The 25,884-nt window shown below is 40.2% G+C and overlaps 1 protein-coding gene and 1 long non-coding RNA gene across 2 annotated transcripts in view; one reads left to right on the forward strand and one right to left on the reverse strand.

Moving 5' to 3' along the window:
• Positions 1 to 15,665, forward strand: part of LOC308089856 — a 390,353-nt gene extending 374,688 nt beyond the window's left edge. The window contains exon 3 of the long non-coding RNA XR_013933566.1: positions 15,491 to 15,665. This is a non-coding gene — a long non-coding RNA (uncharacterized lncRNA). The remainder of the gene's footprint in view (positions 1 to 15,490) is intronic.
• The window catches only part of nr1h3 (nuclear receptor subfamily 1, group H, member 3), a 43,901-nt gene continuing 18,710 nt past the window's right edge, over positions 694 to 25,884 (reverse strand). The window contains exons 5-11 of the mRNA XM_080434581.1: positions 18,563 to 18,829; positions 16,511 to 16,716; positions 14,988 to 15,167; positions 13,812 to 13,911; positions 11,695 to 11,808; positions 9,674 to 9,768; positions 694 to 8,637 (exon numbers count right to left, since the gene is read on the reverse strand). Coding sequence (XP_080290707.1) covers positions 8,491 to 8,637; positions 9,674 to 9,768; positions 11,695 to 11,808; positions 13,812 to 13,911; positions 14,988 to 15,167; positions 16,511 to 16,716; positions 18,563 to 18,829 — 1,109 coding nt within the window. The 3' untranslated portion in view covers positions 694 to 8,490. The remainder of the gene's footprint in view (positions 8,638 to 9,673; positions 9,769 to 11,694; positions 11,809 to 13,811; positions 13,912 to 14,987; positions 15,168 to 16,510; positions 16,717 to 18,562; positions 18,830 to 25,884) is intronic.

Genomic DNA, 25,884 nt, shown 5'->3' on the forward strand with positions numbered 1-25,884 from the left:
ATTTTTGAATAGCCCAAAGTGTAAAATAATGCTTTTTAGCTCAAATCTAAAAATGACACAGTTCCAGGTCTTAATGGGTTAAAGGGGAATTTTGGAACACTATCTATGATGTTATGATATCCTAGGATGAATGGTACAGTAGAAAAATGTCATAACTCCATCTGAGTGATGCATCGTGAGTAGCTGTCTGCCACAGCTACTCACGCCAATTAGGCCTTGCGCTAGATCGCATATTTTGATAGCTTTTGTTTTTGTTGTGAAATTTGAGATTGAAATCTAGCGAGACTTCCGGTGTGGCGCATTAAAGACAATCACGTTGCATATAGTGTTCTGTCACTATGAACGGACAGATCTCAGCAAACTGTACCATTCATCCGAGGATATCATAACGTCATAGAAAAGGTAAGAAAAGCGTCGTCCAAAATTCCCCTTTAATCACATGAACCGATAGTGTCAAAGAGATTTGGTGCAGAGGGAAACAAGCTGGAGGCCTAGTATTGACCCCTGATTCAATTAAATAATGTTGTGAATATTATATAACCTATAAATAAAGCAGGATAGGGCCTTTTAAGACATCCCTACATCTGGAATAGTAATCTATAACTGCAAGTTAACTTTATTGATGCTTTGGGCGTTCCACAACCACTTGAGAAAAAAGTTGACGGGGAAAAACAGTGATTCTGATCTCAAATCAATCATTGGACTAACAGCGTCCGTTTTAATTTATACATACAAAGCAGAATATGTAAGATCATAAGGCATTACAAGTATTAAAATAGGTTTGCATTTCTATATCAACATTGTTTACAGCGTCACTCTTTGAAGACAGACAGGAATTAAACGAGATCCGAGATGTCAGTTTATATACAGGTACAATCAACTGTGATGTCTATAGTATTAACATTATGCATTACAAACAACAACAACAAAAAACACAAATACACAACTTAAGATCCAATTATTATTTTCTGTGAAGTTACTGATGATTTGGTCTGACAATACTAAATGTCATTCATGTGACAATATATTATTCCTTCTACTAGTTACTCAAAGGGAGGCAAGGTTGCACGGCTTCTGGTGTTCAGTGAAAAGTGTGACTGATATTATGAGCAGCCTCTGAGAGCCATTCTGTGGTTATGTTGTTCACTTAAATAAATAAGCGTCAAGCCTGATTCATACTTCATTGCACGACAGTGTCACGTGCCAAAAATAGCTGATCTACAAGCACACAATGTGTTGCAGATGCGATGTGTTGTGTGCTTGTAGAACGGCTGTTTTCGGCACAAGTCATCGTCCTACGGCAGAGCACACACCCAGGCATTACAGAGACTTTTGTATTGAACATTAAAGGGGAACGTGTCCAGTGTCCACATAAAGCTTATGTGGACACTGGACACGTTTAAGCTGTATCTGTTAAGCTTTGGATATCACGTTCAGAGACGCCGCTTGTGGCTGCGTCTCTCCAAACCGCTCTGCCCACAAACCAACGGACGGTGAGAGCGCTGAAATGTGCAGCACTGGGAAAAGTAGCATGTCTTTACCATACACAAATGCATGGCAGACAGTCTTTACCATACAAATGCAAGGCAGAAAATGGGGCTGGCCGCTCAAGAAATGATTTTCTGTGGACACAAACCCCCTAACAGTGTTTGAGGAGTGAGACCTATTATACCCCACAAGCACAAAAACCCAATTGCTCACCAGTTCATTACAAGTTACTGTACCAACGCAACACCTTAAAAGGAGTTTGTTCCAAAGTCTCCAATGACATCAAATGACCCTAAACCTACTGACATTCAATAGTAGAGGAGGTTAAAAAAAAAGAAAGGAAAACAGTGTCACATAACTTTAACATCCCCCTCGTAAAGTTTCATATTTCTGCTCACTCCCTTATTAACGATACTACTCAATATTTGTGCATCCATTAACTATAAAATCATTTATTTAGTTACCAATAGGGTTAGAACCTGAAAAAAATCGATGTTAATAAAAACCAGTGTAAAAAAAGCATGTTCCCATAAAACTGATAGAAATAGCTTCTATAGTAGCAAGTAAACCTATAAATTATCAATTTGGAGACGGAAGGTGGTGACATACTATTAACACAAGTCAGAAAATATCAGGAAAAAAAAGGTTTTAATGAAATTTCCAGTGATGTACGAGAACCAACATTTAAGCTATGAGCTTGTAGATCTGCTATTTTTATAAACTTTGAACAGCTTGTGAAAATCTTTGCTTCTGGGGGTCCCTGGCACAACATATTTTCAGATGGGGGTCCGCGGCTAAATATATATCAATTTGGGGATCCTTGACATGAAAACGTTTGAGAAATCGGTATGGAGAGCTGCAGCAAGATGAGGACAAAGAGCAATTCTTTGCTGTCGGGCAGAAACCTCTTATCTCCATATTCTAACCTTTTGCGTTTTTTCATAAATTAACGCCCTACTTGATCATACTACAGCGTCACACACAAGCATCAAAAGTATGCTTTTGAGTTTCAAAACTGTTAACTGTTAACTGTTAACTTTTCAAATGCAAGGCAGAAAACGCGTCGCTTCGCGCCGCCTTTCGAGCTTGTAGATCTGCTACTTTTGAATTTGAATCCTGAAAAGTTAACCGTTTTGAACATAATGAGGTTTCCATCCCGACAGAGACCAATTATAAGTTAGGGCCGAGCTCAACACTAGGGGGGTATTCACCTGTTTCCTAGGCTGTGTGTTTTCCACTTCCTGTCGATTTGATCCAATGAAATCCAATGAAACTGGTCAGATGACCAATGATATCCAATGAAATCGACAGGAAGTGGAAAACACAGCCTATGGCTGGGCCATATGGACAAAAATCAAATATCACAATATTTTGGAGCAAAAATACCTTTGACATCGATAGTATGACAATAATATCGTATTATAATATAAATGTTTCCATATTTTTTTCAAAACGTAGCAAAATATTTAGCCATTTTTTGTAAAGTTATTTCATACTCAAGTGATTAAAACCCCCAGGAAAAGACAACACTTATGCCGTATCAAAATATGAACAATATCCAGACTCATCATAATTGCCCGGCCCTTTACTAGGGAGGTTAAAGGTCACGTGTATGTACAGTATATGACATCACTGGACACTGACTATTATGTAAAGAAACTCTAGGTGTTGCTTGTTTTATATTTATGCATTTTCTTTGTGGGTGACTGCGGATGTAAATTAGCATCTTTGCTAAATCCTGTGTATTTACATTACAGTGATATGTATTGTTCATTAATATGCGCTGTCCCGTCTGAATAAACAAACAAAAGTAAATGTTCATTATAATGTCCATGCTCTACTTAAGCCTTTACCTACCTCAACACTGGCATTGTGCCATGTGCAGAGAACCTGAAGTCAATCAACATGCTCAATAAATTCATTAAAACTCATGTCAAGCCCTCTAGTCACCTATCTATGCCAATCGAACGGACTAAATGAAACTCAAGTCAATTAAACCTGGGCCTGCTTTGCTCTAAAATGGCAGCCCACCAGAGAAACAAACTGCCAATGATGAGCTACTTTGAATAATTATTCAGTTAGTGTGATTGTGAATCCCAAATTTCAGCAAATAAGTTATAGCCCCCCAAAGAACTGCAACCTGTAAACTTGCTTATTTGCTATTTTACTGCCAGGTTGGTGGGTCCCTATCACTGTCGGCTCTACATTGTAGGAGCGTCCAAAAATAATTAGGCCGAATTACAGCAAAATTCAACTTCATGCAGGCCGAACCAGCCGAGTGCGCGTCTGTCTCGTGTAGCCACACATCTATTCCACAATCTCATAATGCTATATAGTCTGAACTAAACATATCTTTACATTACATTTCATTTCCATTTCTGATCAGCAGCAAGCTATATTATGCTTAGATGATTCTGATTTATATTCTGACAAATTTCCGGAAGCGGGAAGGCGCGTCACATCCGCTTTATCGCTTGATCATTTTCAGAGTTACCGTTGCTCCAGAGTCCAGACTGTATGACAGAAGCATTTGAACATTGAAAACAGTCTGGCCTGTGACACACAAGTGCAGGAACGTGTCATCGTCTACTAGCCTTTGTTCTTTTTCAAACTTCTCTTATGTGTCAACAGTCTTTGCTAGAACTACAAAATGTTTCACTTTACAAATTTAGATTATGTATCTGAAAGCTTGCTAGGCAAATAAATGGTAGTGAATCATTTTCATATGGGATTTGACACACTTTACACAGGCCTCACCAGTTTGTCTCCTCTGGTGTGCAACAATAGTACTGTTCAAATATCAGATGTGCAATGAAGATGATGAGTCTGGTGCATTGTACTGCTACTGAAACACAAAATGGAGGCAAAAAAAACCCCAACTGATGTATAGTATTCTAATCATTGGATCACTGAAAATAAAATAAAACAAACAAGTGCTTTTTGGAATATTACATACACTTTAAATGAAACCAAATTTAGACCTCTCTGCTTTTGCAATTCAGTTGATCAGGCGATGCTCCTATTTTGCATGTAATATGCATATATATATATATATATATGTCTGAATTATTCATTCACCATCTGGTAATTAAGTGGACAAATAAAACTAATCACAATAACTTCAGGATGTAAATTATTTGAATCGACCCAATTCCACACTGAAGTGACACAGGTGGAAACTGAAAGCCATAATGACTGGAATAATTAGTTATAATTAGGAATGCAAATCTTGCTGAGGGAATGCCTTCAGACAGCTAATGAGAACACATCAGCATTTCCATACTGTAGCCTGTTCAGTGTTGATCAGATTAACCACTTAAACGCTATAAACTTGTCCAGGGATCCACCAGGGCTCCATCCTTGGCCCCTCCTGTTTTCCCTACCGCCTAATGCCTAAATCTTTTTTTGGCATTTTTTACAATTTTAAAATAGCGAAAATAGAAGATCTACATCGACACATTGTGAGCTTGTAGATCGGCTATTTGAACTATTTTAAAATGTTTTTTAAAATAGTAAAAAATGGCAAAAAAAAGTTTAGGCATAAAAGGGTAAGGCAAGAGAGGGCCCCAAATCTCTTTGCCAAAAATAGCCGATCTACAAGTTTGGGCCATTTTTGCCGAATGTTTGCCTGTTATTATGACACGCCCAGAATAGCTACACTAGGGTTCAAGTGGTTAACAACCTAGGGCCATCTTTACACAAACTACAGAGAATGCCAGAGAAATAACCGATCCCCACCGACACGGTTTTATCAGCCATTATGTGTCATGTTTACACTGCACAAGTGAAACTGTGGAAAACTATACATCTCTTCCAACAAAAACTCCTAGGAAAAAAAACAAATCCTTATAATACCCAGTCCAGAGACATCTCATGAGACCATATTAACAAAGTTAGTTTTACACTGGCAATTAAGCCATTTGATTTCTTTTAACAATTGCATTGAGGCTATAATACACACACAACAGTATCATCGAAAATCTAAACTGAGATGAAATGGTTGAGGACTGCGCTCAATCCGCCATTGGGTACAAAAAAAGAAACTTTATACATCCCCCAACTCTCTCTCACACACACACACACACACACACACACTCACACGATAATCATAATGTATATCTGAAAGTCCAATATGAAAATAACTGCACTACCTTCTAATCAGATGAGTAAAATAATGAGTATTAAAGCCCTATTTTATATTTCTTGGTACAACGGTGTCGTGGACTGAACATGGCCCATCTATGGACTCAACACGTGAGCTTATAGATTGGCTATTTTCGACACTGTTGCGTGACAGAGCATAATTGAGGCATCACGCTGTGCATAATGACTACCGTGGTTATTTCATATGATATTGCTTTACGGACGAAACTCACCAAGTGCGCTTGGACACTGTTAAAGGTGCTCTAAGTGATTTATATGTATTTATTATTAAAATAAGTGCTCTATATTCTGATAGTAATCAAAATGTAGTGTTCAGCAACAGGGCTCTCCTGGTCTCTCCAGGATAAACAAGTGCAATTGGCAGTGATTAAACACAAAGGAGAGATGACAAAACTGGAACTGAAACAAGCTGATCAATGATCTTTGCGGGGGTTCTCTGTCCTGATTGGATGAAATGTGTAACCCACTTGAAAATGTCTTTTCTCTTTACTAAAGAGCCTGGGAGATGGTGAGACCCCCGTTACTGAACAAACATTCTATAGCAATAACTATCAGAATTTACTTTTAACAAAACTGTCCCGTTTTCATCAGAAAAATATAACTTACAGCACCTTTAATTAGTGTGTCACAGCAATGGCGGTCATCGTTGCCTAGAACCTAGTGCTCTGGTGACAAGGGACAACGTGCTGATTCCATTCAATTGTATTTTGACATATTTTATGTAGAGACCGTCCGTCCGTCTAGAACTCTGAATTGACTGGTTCATTCAGAATAGAAACCAGATAGGTGCTCGCTGTACCTGTGAAATGCCTGGTTACGAAGAGCGTAATTTTGCGTTGCTACGTGGGAGTGTGGCGAGCACAAAAACCCGACCACGTTTCCAAGATGGTGTCCAGTTTGAAATCAGAGGAGGACTATAACAAACTGAAAACTCAGTCCGGTTCCGGATAACAATCCTAACTACGATGGCCGTATTCAGAAATGCTGTGACTCCTTCCTGTGAGGCATATATTCTTTGTTTTAAATCAGCAAAGTGTCCCTTTGACTCCCTTCACCATTATCTGTCCCAAATGACCGGCCAATCACAACTCAGTCTCGATGACCGGCCAATGACAACTCAGTCTCAGTATGTCAGTCACATTGCCACCAGATCTCAGACTACCAGTTCCTTGTGCATTGCTAAATGATTGTGCAATCTCATTGATATTTCATGTGCGCGCTAAATATTTATTTTTGTTTCTTGTGAAAATAAATCAATTTACTTGAATAATTAAGGGCAGGTAGATATGACCTAAAAAAAGGTCACCTGTGTATTTGGAAGAATAAACTCAAGTAATTGACAACACATACAAAATATGTGTATTTTTATACATACATTAGGCATGTAACGATTTATCAAACTGGTCGATCCAAAAACTTCCAACAATTTAAATCAATTTAATAAAAAATTGATCGCGATGCAAACAGCAGAGGGCCCGTAAAAACAAACAAAGACAAGAAAATACAGGATCTTTGTAAGAGAATTGATAAAAAAAAAAGAAGTTTTCAGTCATTTGCTACTGTGTTGAAAAGAGGATAAAGAGAAAACACAGTATTGTAAGGAGAGAGAGAGAAAATACTGTATTTGTGTAAAAAATTATTTAAAAAAAAAAGGGTTTCGGTCATTTGTCTGGAAAATAAGTTTGTGTTTAAGAAAAATGTTATCGTGAACCTAGTATTGTGATTCGAATCGTATGGTGAGTTGAGTGAATCGTTACGTGCCTAATATATATATATGTATATATACACACACACACACTGTAGCTCGGCGTTGCATGATTTTAACCCATTCTCTTCTCCATAAGGAACACACGCTAACTGCTGCCTTATCACAACCCTACCACACCAACACTAATCAGAACACCAACAAGACGTTGCTTAACATCAGTCAGTAGTCTGTTTATCACCAGCTGTTACCTATTCAAAAGCCAAGAACTGCAGAAACTACTTAAATTAAACTGTCAGCCATCTGTGTTATTATAACACAGCCCAAAGCATCCTGATTATCACTGTTAGAATACACAACTTAACCACTTAAACCCTATTTACTTAGATGACCGGGGTTCCCCAGGGCTCTATACTAAGGTCACTAGTATTTACGCCCCCCCTATCTCTTCGCCGGAAAAAAAAAGCACCATCTACAAGCTCCTTCTGAGCTTGTAGATCGGCTATTTTCCCCCCGAATCTTCCCAGAATATGGACGCTAGGGTTCAAATGGTTAACGAGTTTCAACAGGTGTTAGTTCATTCAATGGGGTTAAACACTGGCTTGTGGATGCCCTGATGATGACGATGGTGTTAAATCTCACCCCGAAATCAGCCCGAAAAAGCAACATCAACACCTCAGGATGAGATAGGGGGGCTGTTTTGTTCACACGTCAAAAAAAAAACCTCCTGTCATCAAAAAAAAAGCATTCATCAGCAGCACTTAAAACTTCCACAAAGAAAATTTTAAAATAAAAATAAGAAAAGTGACAAAAAAAGAAAATCTCCAATCTTCGAAAAACCAACAGTGCCTGATCATGAAAAGAGCAGAACTGGAAGCCTAGTTGTTTCCTAGTGGGGTTTTGTCTCTTTCACGTCAATGTTCAGTCTTGTTGGACCTGCTCGGAAGTTGCTGCGTACGTCCATACGTCCGTTTGTCCGTCCGTCCGGGGGCTTTACGTTGAACCGCTCAGAGGATGCTGCATCTGTCTGTCTGTACGTCCATCTGTCTGTCCGTCCGTCCCGGGTGCTTTGTGAGGCTACAGAGTGTGTGGCGTCGGGGGTCGTGGTCGTGGGGGGGGTGCTCCTCCTCCAGTCACTCGTGAACGTCCCAGATCTCGGACAGCAGAGGCGGGAGCTTCTTGTCCTGCAGACGCAGCGCAAACACCTGCTCCGAGTGGACGCTGCTGAGCGTCCGCAGGCTCACCAGCTTCATCAGCATGCGAGGGAACATCAGGTGATCCTGGAGAAGAACAAAAACAACACTACTTATTACCCATTAAAACAGGGAACGCATCTGTGTAACCACTTTAACCATTATTTTATACTTTGGCTATTCAAAAAATAGCAGATGTACAAGCTCATAGCGCGGCACCGAGTGCCGCGCTATGAGCTTGTAGATCTGCATATATACAAATGTTCGCTTTAAAATATATACATTCAAAGCTTTACACACATTTTCATGATTTTTCTCTGTGCTATTTTTGAATAGCCAAAGTATAAGATAATTTAAAGTTAAAGTGGTTAAAAAATGACAGATGCTTTCCCGGTCTTAATGGGTTAATAGAATAGAATCAGCCAATTAGGTAGGTAGGTACTTTATTCATCCCCGAGGGGAAATTAAGGTGTTACAGCAACTCTCAGAGACATCAATAAAAACACATTAAAGGTGAAAAAATGCGGATGAGTAATCACAATGTACAGATTATTAATTATTTTGATATTATATTGTTTAGACTGATGCTAGATCCTTGGTTTAACTGTGATCCTAGATTACTGAGGCACTACACTGTCTCTCTGCAATTGATGTACATGTTTACCTTGCTTACTGTAAGTGGCTCTGGATAAAGAGCGTCTGATAAAAGGCCTAAATTGTAAATTGGATGAAGAAGTACAGTACTGTAGGTCCTGTTATCAGTTCCCAAACAGGAAATGTCCTGCCCTTCTTACAGTAACTACATGAAGCTATCATGGGCATGTCATAATAAGTTAACGTTCTGCAAAAAGAAATAGCCGATGCTACATGCTTGTGTTGTGAGCTTGTAGAGCGGTTATTTTCACTATGAATACAGGCGTGCCATTTAAGTTTGACTCGCCCATCGGAGTGCCTTGGGGCACGATGTCAACTGGCACACTAGGGCTGTCACCATTACAAATGGTGACAAAACAATAGCGTGAATTTACTTACTTTTCAACATGGAAACAATGATGTTAATTGTGTCAAATATTTGCGACTAGGCGATGACGCAATAATTGGGGATTTAGGGTACAGTACGTACGTTGGGTCTCTTGATCATGATGTAAGATCGAAGGGCGTCGACGTACGGCTGTTGCAGCCGCTCCACCAAATCGTGATCCTGCACATTGGGCCGATCTGAAATGTATAAATAAAAAGAATAAACAACATGCTCAGGTACTAGAAAAAAAACTAAAACATCCAGAATGTAATGAATTGTGTTTAAGTGGGAATGCAACTGGGTGATGGACAATTTTAAACTAATCAGTGGTGGAAAGTAACTAAGTATATTTACTTAAGTACTGTACTTAAGTACAATTTTGAGGTACTTTTACTTTAGTGGAGTATTTCTAATTGTCTATACTTTTACTTCTACTCCACTACATCTCATAGGCAAATATTGTACTTTTACCCCACTACAATTATTTGAAATTTTTAGTTACTAGTTACTTTGCAGATATAAATTATAAAACATACATTAACCACTTTTACTTTTATTAATCACAACGCGTTCACGCGTTGTGAGTACTTCTACATTGCAGTATTAATACTTTTACTTAAGTAAAACATTTGAGTACTTTTTCCACCACTGAAACTAATTAACAACATGAGCCCTGGCATCCTGGTTCTGGGCACGTCATAGCAGGCAAACATTCTGCCAAAGAATCTAGAAGCTCACAATGTGTCGCGTTGCTTGTGGACTTGTGAGAGAGATTTGGTGTAGAGGGGAAAAAGGAGGGGACCAAGTATAGTCCCCTGGGGACACCCCCGGGCCCTGAGTCAACGAAGGGTTGTATACTGTAGGCTTTAAGTGTTACCATATGAAAAATAATGAACTTATAGTATAATACGTTGGTTCCATTGATCCAAAGCCACGACACGATCAATTATTTGATCATTAAAATAAATATCCTCTGAGAATGCACCGATTGGCTGCCGTGTTAAGTGGTCAGACGGGTGGTCGTCTGCGAACGCTTTAGACATTCATTTTCAAGTGGGCAACGATCCAGAAAAGGATAGAGAACTGCTGGCTTAGCATTAGCAGAGCCAGCAGTATCACTCAGAGAGTGACAGTACCTGGTGTACTGTATATCGTTGCTGTCGGGCAGAAACCTAGTCACGGCCACGCTGATACTGCTTAAATGGATATAAAAATTCCCACCAACTTTTAAATCATGGGTTAATGATATTATGCATCACTTGACTTTGGAGAAAATGTGTTACTCCACAAGGGGGTGTGCTCTGAAAATGTACCACCATCTGGCAATCATTTTTAACATGTAAAGAGAGGATGAATGCTGCTGATATTAATGACCCATAATTACTGACCCCACTGTATTTGTTTTTGCATTATTAATTTTGTTTGTGTATTTTCATTTTTAATTTCATTTAATGATTCATATTCTACTGTGTATACTTAACTTCTTTGACTTGAATTTTTATCCTCATTTTACATTTTGTTTCAACTTTCATCTTTCGTCTTATTTGTTTGTATCGTCTTTTTTTGTTAACCCATTGAGACCTGGAACACATCTGTGTCACTTTTTCATTTGAGCTAAAAAGCATTATTTTAGACTTTGGCTATTTTGGAAAAATCGTGAAAATGTGTGCAAATCTTTGAAAATATATTGTTTAAAGCGAACATTTTTAACTCTATTCTTTACTTCTGGGGGTCCCTGGAACAAAATATTTTGAGATGGGGGTCCGCGGCCAAATACATATCATTTTGGGGGTCCTTGACATGACAAAAAAATGTTAGGATTTAGAAGACATTTTGTAGAATCGGTTTCAGGTCTTAAAGGGTTAATGGTACAACAAGATACCAGGGTTGTGGCTCTTTAGGAGCGGGAACTTTGGGGGGGGTGGGAGTGGTAACATACAATGTTTTTTGTATGCTTTTGTCTTATTGACCTGTATGTGAATTGGAAAATACCAATAAAGAAACCTTGAACACAAATTGAGCTTGTGGATGTGCTACTTTAGCCTTTTTTTTAAATTTGAATCCTGAAAAGAAACAGTTTTTGACATATGAGGTTTCCAACATGACAGAGAGGATATATTGACCTGCAGAGAAGATGTTGATAGCGATGAGCAGTGCGTATTCAGCCTCGTCCAGGTGCAGGTCGTTCATTCCCTTGGAGAACTCAAAGATGGGGTTGATGAATTCAAACTGGAGCCCTGAAATAAATAAAGACAGAAGTTGAGAGATGAGGGAAGTGAAGCGGCCCCGTGTCCGTTTCAGGAAGGAAACGTGGGAGACACAAATAAACTCTACCCAGGACTTTAGGGGCACTCTGCACAGAGTGAAGCTTCATTTATATTCCAGTCATATGGACTGGTGTCATCATAACCCCGAAAATAGCAGATCTACAAGGCGAGGTACTAAAAGAAATGCTTAGGCTGCTATTACGCTAAGTCGTAAAAACAATTCTCTCTTTGTGATATTTTGTATCAAGGGTCCATGTACAAAAAACTGCTCGTAGAATTGAGGGAACACTTTGATCTTTTAACCCATTAAGACCTGAAGCCGATTCTAAATGTCTCCTAAATCCCAACAGTTTTCTAAAAAACGTACGTTTCTATATCAGTGGTGCTCAATCTTTTTCATGTCAAGAACCCCCAAAATTATATGTATTTGGCCACGGACCCCCGCCTCAAAATATGTTGTTCCAGGGGGTCCCAGAAGCAAAGATTTGAGTTAAAAATGTTCGCTTTAAAAATATATATATTCACTCGGTGCTGCGCTATGAGCTTGTAGATCTGCTATTTTTGAATAGCCAAAGTAAAATAATGCTTTTTAGCTCAAATCTAAAAATGACACAGATGCCTTCCAGGTCTTAATGGGTTAATTTGACTTTTAGTGAAACTTTCATGAAAACTGCTCAAATAAAATGAAGGGAAACAGCAGGGGAAAGAAATGTAAGGGATCAAAGTGTTCCCTCAATTGTTTTCAGGAGGAAAGATGCTTTGTACCAGCTTTGCATCTATAGTCTCTGGGCACCATAAAAACACAGTGTAAACTCTACCATCTCAACTGAAAATGGACCAACAACCTACAGTACACACACACACACACACACACACACACACACACACACAAAGTTATAAAAACGGGTCATCAAAGCCACGTCAAATTAAGGCAGACAAGACTAGTGGCTTGTCTGAATGCATTTTTTTTGCTTCACAGGGGAAGATATGGAAAAGTGCGCATGTTTTGAGATTGACAGGGAGCTTCCAGTATATTTAATGACTATTCCTTTGGCGAAGAGGTACGTTCCTGCTCAAACCTTTTCATGCTACCGTTTGACAAGCCTCTAACTGCTTTATTGTTATCAGTCCATCCAGGTTCAAGAGGTAATCCATTAAGTTCCTTCCTTCAATGAAAGTGCCAGTGACAATTATAAATGAGCTACAGGCTCAGGGTAGAGGACAGAGTACAGAAACCTGCAATAGGGTCTGGTTTTCAAGATACTCAAGGCACCTGCAGTGCCCAATGTACCTGTCAAACTACTTTAAAAGACACCAGAGGGAACTCCACTGATCTACAAGCTCCATTATATGACTTTTTTGATGACAGCAAGTAACCCATTCAATCCGGGAACGCATCTGTGTCATTATAGATTTCTTTTGCTATCAAAAAATAGCAGATATACAAGCTCATGAGCTTGTATATTTTTGCTATTTTTGAAAAATCTTGAAAATGTGTGCAAATATTTGAATATATATATTATTTTAAAGCAAACATTTTTGCTGGGGGTTCCTGGAACTAAATATTTTCAGATGGGTGGGTCCGCGGCCAAATGCATATAATTTTTGTTGTTTGGTTGCTATATCAGTGGTGCACCAACTTTTTCCAAGTCAAAGACCCCCAAAATTCTATGTATTTGGCCGCGGACCCCCATCTCAAAATATTTTCTTCCAGGGACCCCAGAAGCAAATATTGCAGTTAAAAATGTTCACTTTCATATATTTATATATATTATTTTTTTTCAAAGCACAAATTGTCAAGAGTTTTCAAAAATAGCTGGGTGTAAAAATAATCGACAAGCTTGTAGATCTGCTATTTTTGAATAGCCAAAGAAATCTAAAATGACACAGATGCGTTCCCGGTCTTAATGCAGACGACGTCTAAAAACTAATTTCAAACATTTTCACAAATAGCGGCTCAATGAGCTGCACACCTGCTTTGGCGAAGTCCTCCTTGTTGTAGCTGAAGTCTTTCAGGAAAGTGATGCTCTCGATGGCTGGATTGTATCGCCGAGACGTCTCCAGCAGCATGATCTGTGTGGACAGACATCACAAACACATCTGGGACTGGAATATGACGGAGACAATCTATATAGCAAGAAAGTTACAGCCAGAATATTTCCAGCATGATTTCACACATAGAAATCAAGTATGCTTGAACAAAGTTGACATTACTTATTAATAGTATATTAAGCATTTACAAACGGCTTTTTATATACTCTATGGCAGGGCTACTCAACTTAAGATGGCTCAGGGGCCACTCAGCAAAATACCAAAAGTCCAAGGGGCCGCCATAAAAATGACGGTCCTATTTTGGATTTTTTGATTTTGTAACACACAAGAAAATGTACATTTTGACATCATATTCTTTTCACTGTACCAGTTTATTTTGTGTTGTGTGTATGTCCAGTGGCAGACACCTATCCTGGGCGCGCGGCAAAGCCGTGCGGCCGGAAAAATTTGGGGGTCAAACCCCCAAAAACCCGAAATGCATAGAAAACTATGCATTATACCTGTAACAATTGACGCACCTGTATGTATGTCTGTCTGTTTGTTTTTGAAAAATGTTTTAGCAACCCATATATTTGAACGGAAATGTATATTTTTATCCTGTGCTTAAAAAAAAAAAAAAAAAAAAAAAAGTTTTTATTAATTTTTTTATTTTTTTTTGACCATGAGGGGGCCGCCAAGACGCTGCGATCGGGCCGCATGCGGCCCGCGGGTTGAGTAGCGCTGCTCTATGGCCTTACAGATCAAAATGTGTAAATTGTTTTTGCAATTTTTCTGAGTGTTCTCAGAAAATAAGCTCATAATGCGAGTTCTGCAAGCTCACAACATGACGTGTTGTGAGCTTGTAGATCAGCCATTTTCGTACTTTTGTACTTGTACGGCGAAGTAGGGCGTTAATTTACAGACAAGAAAACAGAAAATGTTTAAATATGGAGATGGAGGTTTGGAAACCTCTTATCTCCATATGAAGCGACGCGTTTCGAGCTTGTAGATCTTCTACTTTGCTGTTGTAGCAAAGTAGCTGTTGTTGAATTTGAATCCTAAAAAGTAACACGTTTTGGACATATTAGGTTTACACCCGACAGCGATGATGATCTTACTTCAATAGTGGAAGTCTTGAGCAGAGCGATCTGGTCCTCTCTGGTGAGCTCCAGGAAGCCAGGGAGCTGCTTGGCGAAGTCCACGATCTCCTGCACCGACATGATGGCCAGCTCAGTGAAGTGGGCGAAGCGCTGCTGACGCACCTCTCGGTTCTGGGGGTCCTGACTCTGTGGCCACGGCTGTCAAGAGGAACACAAAACATAATGCATGATTCTGGAAAAGTAATAATAATAATACAATGTTCATACTGTATGTTAGATTTAACCCATTCAATCCGGGAACGCATATACCGTGTCATTTTCTTTTAGCTATAACCATTATTTTATACTTTGGGCTATTTAAAAATAGCAGATATACAAGCTCATAGCTATGAGCTTGTAGATCGAGCTTGTAGATCTGCTTTTTTTTAAAATCTGCATTCATTTTGGTGAATCTTTGAATATATATATATTAGAGATGCGCGGATCGCGGTTTTAGCCGCGGTTGCCGCAGTTAACCGCAGTTTGGGTGGATTCGGGTCAATCAAATATAATTATTAATTAATATCGGATAAACCGCGGGTGAAATATTGCGGTAAATAAATTAATGACATCTAATATATCTATCCATAAAATAGCTAAATCTCTGCGTGCTTGTGTCTGTGTGAGTGTGTAGAGCAGCCTCTGTGCGATGCGATCACAAAAGAGTCTGTATGTTCAGCGCAGCAGAGCAGTGGGCTCTGTATGTTGGATGCCGCATGTATGTTGGATGCCTGTATGTTGGATGCCGCACAGAGTCTGTATGTTCAGCGCAGCACCGGTTTAAAAAAAAGAAAAAAGACGCACCGACATTCCATAGGCTAAATCAATGCATTTTGTGATCGCATTGCACAACTAATACTAAAACTAACAGGGAATACCAGAAAATAATAATATTTTGACATACGGGAAAAACGGTAGGTGCGGATATTTAAATTGGTTAATATAATTATTGCAGTTGGATAACGGGCGGATAATTAATTTGTACATGCGGATTCGGGTGACGTGAGAGGCCATCTGCGCATCTCTAATATATATATATCTTTAACTCAAGTAGTTTTGGAAAAAAACGTATGTTGCTGTATCAGTGGTTCTCAAACTTTTTTCATGTCAAGGACCCCCAAAATATGTATTTGTCCGCAGACCCCTGCATCTCAAAATATTTTGCTACAGGGACCCCCAAAAGCAACGATTTTCTAAAATAGCAGATCTACAAGCTCATAGGGCGCCACCTATGAGCTTGTAGATCTGCTATTTTTTAACAGCCAAAGACATCTAAAATGCAACAGATGCGTTCCCGGTCTTAATGCGTTAATCAAACTTTTATAGATTATACCAAACTTTGTAACTGTTGCCGTGTGAATCTGTGGACATTACTACACAGTTGTTGACTTATTTCACTTCATGTGTAATGAATGTAGAATAAATGAAAGTTTCACTTTTTTAATGACATTATGGGGGGGAAATGCACCTGTATGTATACGCATCACTGTGTGGACACTCACTGTGACTTTCGGGCGGTCTATGAAGGACCTCTTGTTGCATTGCTTCTGCATGGACACCAGCTTCTCTATCATCTCATGCTGCTGTGGAGCCAGGGAGATGAGCTCCGGAGGGGGCGTGGGCGACACGGAGGCCGAGGTGTGGGCCACCTCGTCCTCCTGGGCCTTCTTCAGCTTCTTCACTCTGATCTGCTCCTCTGAGAGGACGCCTGCCCCAACACACAACACACAGCAATACCCCCATGTTAGACAGTATTCAATAAATACACTTCAATGCTGTCCTTTCTTCTTTTTTTACCACCCTTTCTCCACAATGTAGTCGTTATGCCAATTAATTCCTCCCCCACACACGTTTCTGTGTTGTCACTGCTGTCGTATCCTACTGGCTCGCCTACCAGTGAGGAGCCCCCACCGGGAGGACGTAGAGCCTTCATCCTACAGTAATCTTCCCGCCCAACACTCCCTGCTGACAGAATCCGCCCCCAGCCCTTAGGACATACATGGGCAACTGGCGGCCCGGGGGCCACATGCGGCTCCCCACATTCACTTAATGCGGCCTGCAGGTTAAAGGAGAATGTTGGACTAAGGTTTTCTTACCTTTTCTATGATGTTATGATATCTTAGGATGAATGGTACAGTAGAAAAATGTCATAACAGCTTAAAACGTGCGCGGATAGGCCCTGCGTTGGATGGCATATTTTAATAGCTTTTTTTTAATTTATTTTTTTAGATCTGACGTTCATAGTGACAACATTATGCAACCAAAAAATAAATAAATAAATAAATCTAAGTCTCGCTAGACGAGATTGAAATCTCGAGATTTCAATCTTGTCTAGCGAGACTTCGTTTTTTTGGTTTTTTTTGGCAGTATTCTGTCACTATGAATGTCAGATCTAAAAAAAAAAAAAAAAAGCATTGTGTGAGCTTGTAGATCGGCTATTTTTGCTACTTTTGTGTGACATAGAATGGCGAAAAAAGAAAATACACGGAGAGACCATATATGCTATGTGGCCCTCTGGAGTGAGTGTGGAACTATAGTGGCCCTCTCCATCATCAAAGTTGCCCACTGCTGCCCTAGGATTTACGTGCAGTGACCAATTATCACCCTACCCCGCCCCCCGGCGTCCCTCCCCCGAACACGGGCCAATTGCGTTAGTGTAGAGTAGAGATTCGAACCCATAACCTCCGCGGTGGTGGGCAGGCACTTTATCACTGCGCCACCCGAGCGCCCTGACACTGCTGTCCTTTCATTCCAGTATCTAAGCAAAAAGATGTGCGCTCCGACTCCTCTGGTGTGACACCCTCTTACAACAATGACATTTATATAAGTGACGAGTCGCACTCAGAGCGACAAGAGTGAGTTTGCTTCTTTTATGTTCTTCTCCATGTCTTTACAGAGAAAAGGACTATTCATCTATCGAGCACTGACGAAGGCTTGAGTACCCAAACGTTTGTCCTTTCTTGTAAAGACGTGGAGAAGAAATAAAAGAAACAAACTCACTCTTGTCACTGAGTGCGACTCATCACTTATTTAAATTAATTCAACCTTTATTTAAGATTCTCTGAGAGATCATTGAGGGAGACCCTCATTTATAATAATGCAGAGATTGCACACATTTATATAACATAAGAACAACAAGAAAACGATAATGTTGACAACAAACAAGCAAACAGTTGCATGTTGACAGCAATCAGTTAAAACAGTTGCATACAGGTAATGCACGGTTATTACATAAATTCTTAAAATGGCCAATAGACGCTAGGGTATTCAATTTCAGATCTTGTTGCAAGAGGTTCCAGGAATCAGGTGCACCAAAACTGAAAGCAGTCTTTCCCAGTTCCGAACTGGCAAAAGGAACCAGAAGGACTATCCAATCGCCAGAGCGAGTTAGAACGTGACTAGGTTTCTGACATAGCATGGATGAGATATAAGGTGGTAATATTCCAACCAGGGCTTTATAAATAAAGAGGTGCCAATGATAATTGCGCCTCTCACTCAGAGAAGACCAGCCCACCTTATCATATCATGAATGTCAATGGATAATGATCACTCACACTGCTCCAGCATGCCCGCCTCCCTGCACTTGCGCAGGCGGCACTGCTGGCACTTGCGCCTCATGTACATGTCCATCTCACAGCGGCCGTTGTTCTTGCAGGAGTACTGGGCGCTCTTGATGACGCTGCGCCGGAAGAAGCCCTTGCAGCCCTCGCAGCTCAGCACGTTGTAGTGGAAGCCCGAGGCCTTGTCGCCGCACACGCTGCACACCTCGTTCCCCAGCATCTTAGGGGCGGGTCCCTTCTTCCTCTTCACCGGCTGGCCATCTGTGTCACATATATAGAAATGAGGCAAAGTTGAACTGTATGTCGAGACAAAGTTGAACTGCGTGTCGAGACAAAGTTGAACTGTATGTCGAGACAAAGTTGAACTGTATGTCGAGACAAAGTTGAACTGCATGTCGAGACAAAGTTGAACTGCGTGTCGAGACAAAGTTGAACTGTATGTCGAGACAAAGTTGAACTGCGTGTCGAGACAAAGTTGAACTGCGTGTCGAGACAAAGTTGAACTGCGTGTCGAGACAAAGTTGAACTGCGTGTCGAGACAAAGTTGAACTGTATGTCGAGACAAAGTTGAACTGCGTGTCGAGACAAAGTTGAACTGCGTGTCGAGACAAAGTTGAACTGCATGTCGAGACAAAGTTGAACTGCGTGTCGAGACAAAGTTGAACTGCGTGTCGAGACAAAGTTGAACTGTATGTCGAGACAAAGTTGAACTGTATGTCGAGACAAAGTTGAACTGCGTGTCGAGACAAAGTTGAACTGCATGTCGAGACAAAGTTGAACTGTATGTCGAGACAAAGTTGAACTGAGTGTCGAGACAAAGTGGAACTGTGTGTCGAGACAAAGTTGAACTGTATGTCGAGACAAAGTTGAACTGTATGTCGAGACAAAGTTGAACTGTGTGTCGAGACAAAGTTGAACTGCGTGTCGAGTATGTCGAGACAAAGTTGAACTGTGTGTCGAGACAAAGTTGAACTGCATGTCGAGACAAAGTTGAACTGAGTGTCGAGACAAAGTGGAACTGTGTGTCGAGACAAAGTTGAACTGTATGTCGAGACAAAGTTGAACTGTGTGTCGAGACAAAGTTGAACTGTGTGTCGAGACAAAGTTGAACTGAATGTCGAGACAAAGTTGAACTGTATGTCGAGACAAAGTTGAACTGTATGTCGAGACAAAGTTGAACTGTGTGTCGAGACAAAGTTGAACTGTATGTCGAGACAAAGTTGAACTGCATGTCGAGACAAAGTTGAACTGAGTGTCGAGACAAAGTGGAACTGTGTGTCGAGACAAAGTTGAACTGTATGTCGAGACAAAGTTGAACTGTATGTCGAGACAAAGTTGAACTGCATGTCGAGACAAAGTTGAACTGAGTGTCGAGACAAAGTGGAACTGTGTGTCGAGACAAAGTTGAACTGTATGTCGAGACAAAGTTGAACTGTGTGTCGAGACAAAGTTGAACTGTGTGTCGAGACAAAGTTGAACTGAATGTCGAGACAAAGTTGAACTGTATGTCGAGACAAAGTTGAACTGTATGTCGAGACAAAGTTGAACTGTGTGTCGAGACAAAGTTGAACTGTATGTCGAGACAAAGTTGAACTGTATGTCGAGACAAAGTTGAACTGTATGTCGAGACAAAGTTGAACTGAGTGTCGAGACAAAGTGGAACTGTGTGTCGAGACAAAGTTGAACTGTATGTCGAGACAAAGTTGAACTGTGTGTCGAGACAAAGTTGAACTGAGTGTCGAGACAAAGTTGAACTGTGTGTCGAGACAAAGTTGAACTGTGTGTCGAGACAAAGTTGAACTGTGTGTCGAGACAAAGTGGAACTGTATGTCGAGACAAAGTGGAACTGTATGTCGAGACAAAGTTGAACTGTATGTCGAGACAAAGTTGAACTGTATGTCGAGACAAAGTTGAACTGTATGTCGAGACAAAGTTGAACTGTATGTCGAGACAAAGTTGAACTGTATGTCGAGACAAAGTTGAACTGTATGTCGAGACAAAGTTGAACTGTGTGTCGAGACAAAGTTGAACTGTATGTCGAGACAAAGTTGAACTGCATGTCGAGACAAAGTTGAACTGAGTGTCGAGACAAAGTGGAACTGTGTGTCGAGACAAAGTTGAACTGTATGTCGAGACAAAGTTGAACTGTGTGTCGAGACAAAGTGGAACTGTGTGTCGAGACAAAGTTGAACTGCATGTCGAGACAAAGTTGAACTGAGTGTCGAGACAAAGTGGAACTGTGTGTCGAGACAAAGTTGAACTGTATGTCGAGACAAAGTTGAACTGTGTGTCGAGACAAAGTTGAACTGTGTGTCGAGACAAAGTTGAACTGAATGTCGAGACAAAGTTGAACTGTATGTCGAGACAAAGTTGAACTGTATGTCGAGACAAAGTTGAACTGTGTGTCGAGACAAAGTTGAACTGTATGTCGAGACAAAGTTGAACTGTATGTCGAGACAAAGTTGAACTGTATGTCGAGACAAAGTTGAACTGAATGTCGAGACAAAGTGGAACTGTGTGTCGAGACAAAGTTGAACTGTATGTCGAGACAAAGTTGAACTGTGTGTCGAGACAAAGTTGAACTGAGTGTCGAGACAAAGTTGAACTGTGTGTCGAGACAAAGTTGAACTGTGTGTCGAGACAAAGTGGAACTGTATGTCGAGACAAAGTGGAACTGTATGTCGAGACAAAGTTGAACTGTATGTCGAGACAAAGTTGAACTGTATGTCGAGACAAAGTTGAACTGTATGTCGAGACAAAGTTGAACTGTATGTCGAGACAAAGTTGAACTGTATGTCGAGACAAAGTTGAACTGTGTGTCGAGACAAAGTTGAACTGTGTGTCGAGACAAAGTTGAACTGTGTGTCGAGACAAAGTTGAACTGTATGTCGAGACAAAGTTGAACTGCATGTCGAGACGAAGTTGAACTGCGTGCTGAGACAAAGTTGAACTGTATTTCGAGACAAAGTGGAACTGTATGTCGAGACAAAGTTGAACTGTATGACGAGACAAAGTGGAACTGTGTGTCGTGAAAATGCCATTTCCCCACATAGCTTCCTCGGGTCCTGAGTCTTAAATGGCTGCAACCCACTACTTAAACCAGTTACATACTTAAACCAAATGGTATGGTAATATACCCTCTCAAGTTTAAAGCTTAAATCAACTGCCCTACAAAGGAGAAACACTGTTGCATGATATATACAGCATATTGTATATTGATGTATTAATAAAATTGGTTGTCTATGGTTTATAATTATATATTGGATATTTTTTGCTCACTTTTCTCTATGCAAAAAGGCTGACATTGACATCAAGGGGGAGGGTACTATATACCCTCCCCTCTCTACTTTGTTCTGATTGACTCCGAGGAAGACGCAAGTCAAAACGTCCGTCACCCTGCAAAATAATAAATCTGTGCAGACCAGTCGAGTGCTCCATTCATTTATCTGTTGGGGAAAAAGACGAGCCCTTCTACCTTCAAAAGGCTTAATCCATTAGGACAGAGAAAGCATCCGTGTAATTTGTTTGATTTCTTTGGGCTATTCAAAAATAGCATATATGCGCATATATGCGTTCTTTTGAATCCATCACTTGAGTGCCAAGAACGCATATATGCATTTTTTCAACAAAAAAAAAAAGACCAAGGAGATATGATTTTTTGAAGATTTAGACTCCCATCCACTTCCTTGTTAACTTAAAACTTAAAAATTCGGTATCTCGGCTCCTGAGTACTTTTTTTTTCTCAATGAAAAATCTCTGGCATAAAACAGCTAAAAACTCTGAAATAACTCTGGCATTCCATGTGTTAATGACACAAATGCTTTCCCTGGTCTTAACACATTGAATGCCAATCGCGTAGATCTACGCGAACCTATTTAAAGCCGCAGCGTGCCAGTCGCGTAGATCTACGCGAACCGCCGATTCCCATGTTAATCGCCCAAGGTGCACTTTCCGAATTTTTTTGATCCATTTCCGTTTCCGGTTTTCGGTCGGAAACGGAATTATTCGGGTTCCGTTTTTTTCGATCGTATCCGCTTCCTGTCTGGGATCCTGTTTAAAACTCGATTTTCTCGGTTTGTTGTTTTTCTCCTCGCTGATCACTGTTTAGCGTGTATCGGCTGTAGCTTCAAGATGGCGGCTCGCATTTGGAAACTGTTTTCGCTGGACGTTTCTCACGGATCCGCTGTGTGTTTAGAACCAAATGAACGCGCACTTTTAACTTATTTAGCGAGGTCTGTGGCGACATGATAAAAACAAAAAAACAACAATAAAACGCTGGCACTGGTGAGTACATTATGAGATTAAACTCTGGCATGGAATGTGTTAATGGGTTAAGCACGTTGGACTTCTCTTTGTACCAACACACTTCAACCAACGTCTGAACCCAGTTGGGTAGGCATTAGGCAATAAGAAATAAATGACAGTCATTCATCACTCTCGGCAGGGCCTGTCAGAACTTTGTCCGGCTGCTCGTGATTTATATCGTTTTATGTCCTTAGTGTGGATATTAATCCCTCTCCATGTATTGAGCCTCGGTACATGCTGCTGTATCAGTGCCCTTCCACACAGACACCAGTCATAAAATAAGCAGCAGTCTATGATAGCACTCCTCTCGTCTGTGTCATTACACATCATCTCAGAGACACATTATGTCTAAGCAGCACGTCCGAGATTGATGAAAGTATAAATAGTGGAGAACACTTCAGCGCTGTACACAATCAAGAGCCATTGAGATAAAAGTGTTTAAGCGTCAATAAAGGGTCATAAATAATAAACGCTACGTTACTACACCCGATGGAGTGAGCGGAGACACTCAGTCTCAGAGGCACAACTCTTCCATCTCAATGGCTCTATACAATGCTTCAGCGAGCTGCAGGAGTGGGCACGTTCTAGCATTGGGAACCCAGAGCTTATTCTGAGGGACTTTTACAAAATGCTTTTGTCAGCTCTGAACTTTCTTTGGATTTGCAAGCACTTCATAAAAAGGGCAAGACCACTTGGTGTACAAGAAATCAAAAATAATTGCTCCATTGATTAGAAATTGATGACTCAAAATATGCTCCTCATCGACTTACATTGTACGGTGAAACAGCTCTCAAAGTCACTCTTTTAGCACGTAAACGAACACAAACAAAGCTGATTCAGACAATATAGAACATTACCAAACCCAGTATTGTTTATTTTTCTTAATAAAAAATGTCAACTTCCTGCTGATTTTACTATTTGAAGATCCGGATCCGCAGATCCAGTCCGGATTTTCTTCTTAATAAAAATAGCAAAATCAACAGGAAGTGAACATTTTTATTTTTAAAAAGAAAAAAACACTGTTTTGCAATGTTCTATATTGTCTGAATCAACTTTGTTTGTGCTCGTTTACGTGCTACAAGAGTGACTTTGATAGCTGTTTCACCGTACAATGTAAGTCAATGAGGAGCGTATTTTGAATCATCAATTTCTGGAGCAAATCATAATAATAATAACTTGGATTTATATAGCGCCTTTCAGAAACCCAAGGACGCTTTACAGTACACAAAATAAACAAATGAATTGCCAAAAGCCTGAGTAAATAAGTGTCTCTTTTTATTTCTTGTCCACCTTTGGAGTTACATCATGGCAAGGTAACTACACAACCCAAACCTCTACCAAAGTGGTCTTGCCCTTGAAGCCGAAAATAGTTCTTGTTCAGTTGAAGTATGTAGTCGCCTTTCCAGTACTTAACCCTGGGTGGGCCACTTTGCCTGGCAGAGATATGCGCTACATGGAGCACACCTACGGTATTCTAGTTTAACTTGCTGTGTTTTTTAACCACACTGTATCATTGATTGATTTTTCTGTAATGTAAAAAAAGGGTTCAGCATTGCTCAGCTCCTGTATAAATAACATGAAGTTATCTTTGTCTGTGTATGGCAGGCAACGGTTTGATTAACATGAACCTTTCTGTTCCTCCACCGTCTGCCTTCACACACACACACACACACACAGTAAGAACATAACCACTTAAACCCGGTGTCCCCCAGGGGTGTATACTAGGCCCCCTCCTTTTTTCCCCCCTCTACACCAAATCTCTCGCAGAAATAAAACAGACAATATGCGTCATCGCGACGCCTGTCAGATAGCATTTTTTTTTTGCTGAATGTTCTTCCCCCAGAAAAGGGAGGCTAAGGTGCATCTTGTTAATTAACCCATTAAGACCGGGGAAAGCATCTAGACATCTGTTTTTAGATTTCTTTGCACTATTAAAAAAATAGCAGATCTACAAGCTCATAGTGCGGCACTCAGTGCCGCGTTATGAGCTTGTAGATCTGTCATTTTTGAAAGATAGTGAAAATTTGTGCAGATCTTTGAATAATATATTCTTTAAAGCAAACATTTGTAACTCAAATCTTTGCCTCTGAGGATTCTACAAATGTCTTAAAAAAAACGTGGCACTCGGTGCCACGCTATGAGCTTGTATATCTGCCATTTTTGAATAGCCGAAAGAAATCAAAAAAATTAAACAGATCCTAATGGATTAATGGCTTTTCCACAATAAAGGGTAACGTTTGCTTTTTCCTGTTGGCCTGTCTCATACTAACAAGGCCAGTAGCTGCAGAGCTGCTCTCTGGGGCTGAATAAGAGAAGTGAAGTTATTTTTAACCACGGCCGACGGCTATGATCACCCTGCTGCAGCATTTATACAGACAATGGGCCTCTCGTTCCTAACACATGCAAATGGACTGGAACCTAAAGCTGCCATTCAAAAACCTATTTTAACGACTAACCATCTGTACGGTAGAGAAGAATGGGGGGATGAGGGTCAAATGTCATGTAGAACATATTCAAAATACTAACATGACACAACATGTCTGGGATGATGCATTATGTATACGTTTGTCCTCCTCACAGTAAGAGGACAAACACAGGACAGATTCACCGGACTAGATTTTTTGATATAACCATGATGTTATACTTTGGGCTATTAAAAAAATAGCAGATCTACAAGCTACGAGCTTGCAATTTTGCTTCTGGGGATTGTAAAAATGTCTTCTAAATCCTAACAGTTTTTTCTTTTCTTTTTTTTTTACTTATGTTGCTATAGGGTGCGTTCGGATATATAGCACTGAGCGCACTGGCCAATACAAGCCAATACAAGCCAATACGTGAGTGAGCTCCCGGTGCACATTTCCGAACGCACCCATAATAATCAGTGGTTCTCAATTTTTTTTCACGTCAAGGACTCCCAAAATGATATGTCCTCCCCCCCCCCCCCCATCTCAACATATTTTGTTCAAGAGAAGCAAACATTTTTGTTAAAAATGTAAAAATATATATTCTAA

The sequence above is a fragment of the Gymnoscopelus braueri genome, assembly GCF_963280865.1.
Source record: "Gymnoscopelus braueri genome assembly, chromosome: 1".
Lineage (NCBI taxonomy): Eukaryota > Metazoa > Chordata > Actinopteri > Myctophiformes > Myctophidae > Gymnoscopelus > Gymnoscopelus braueri.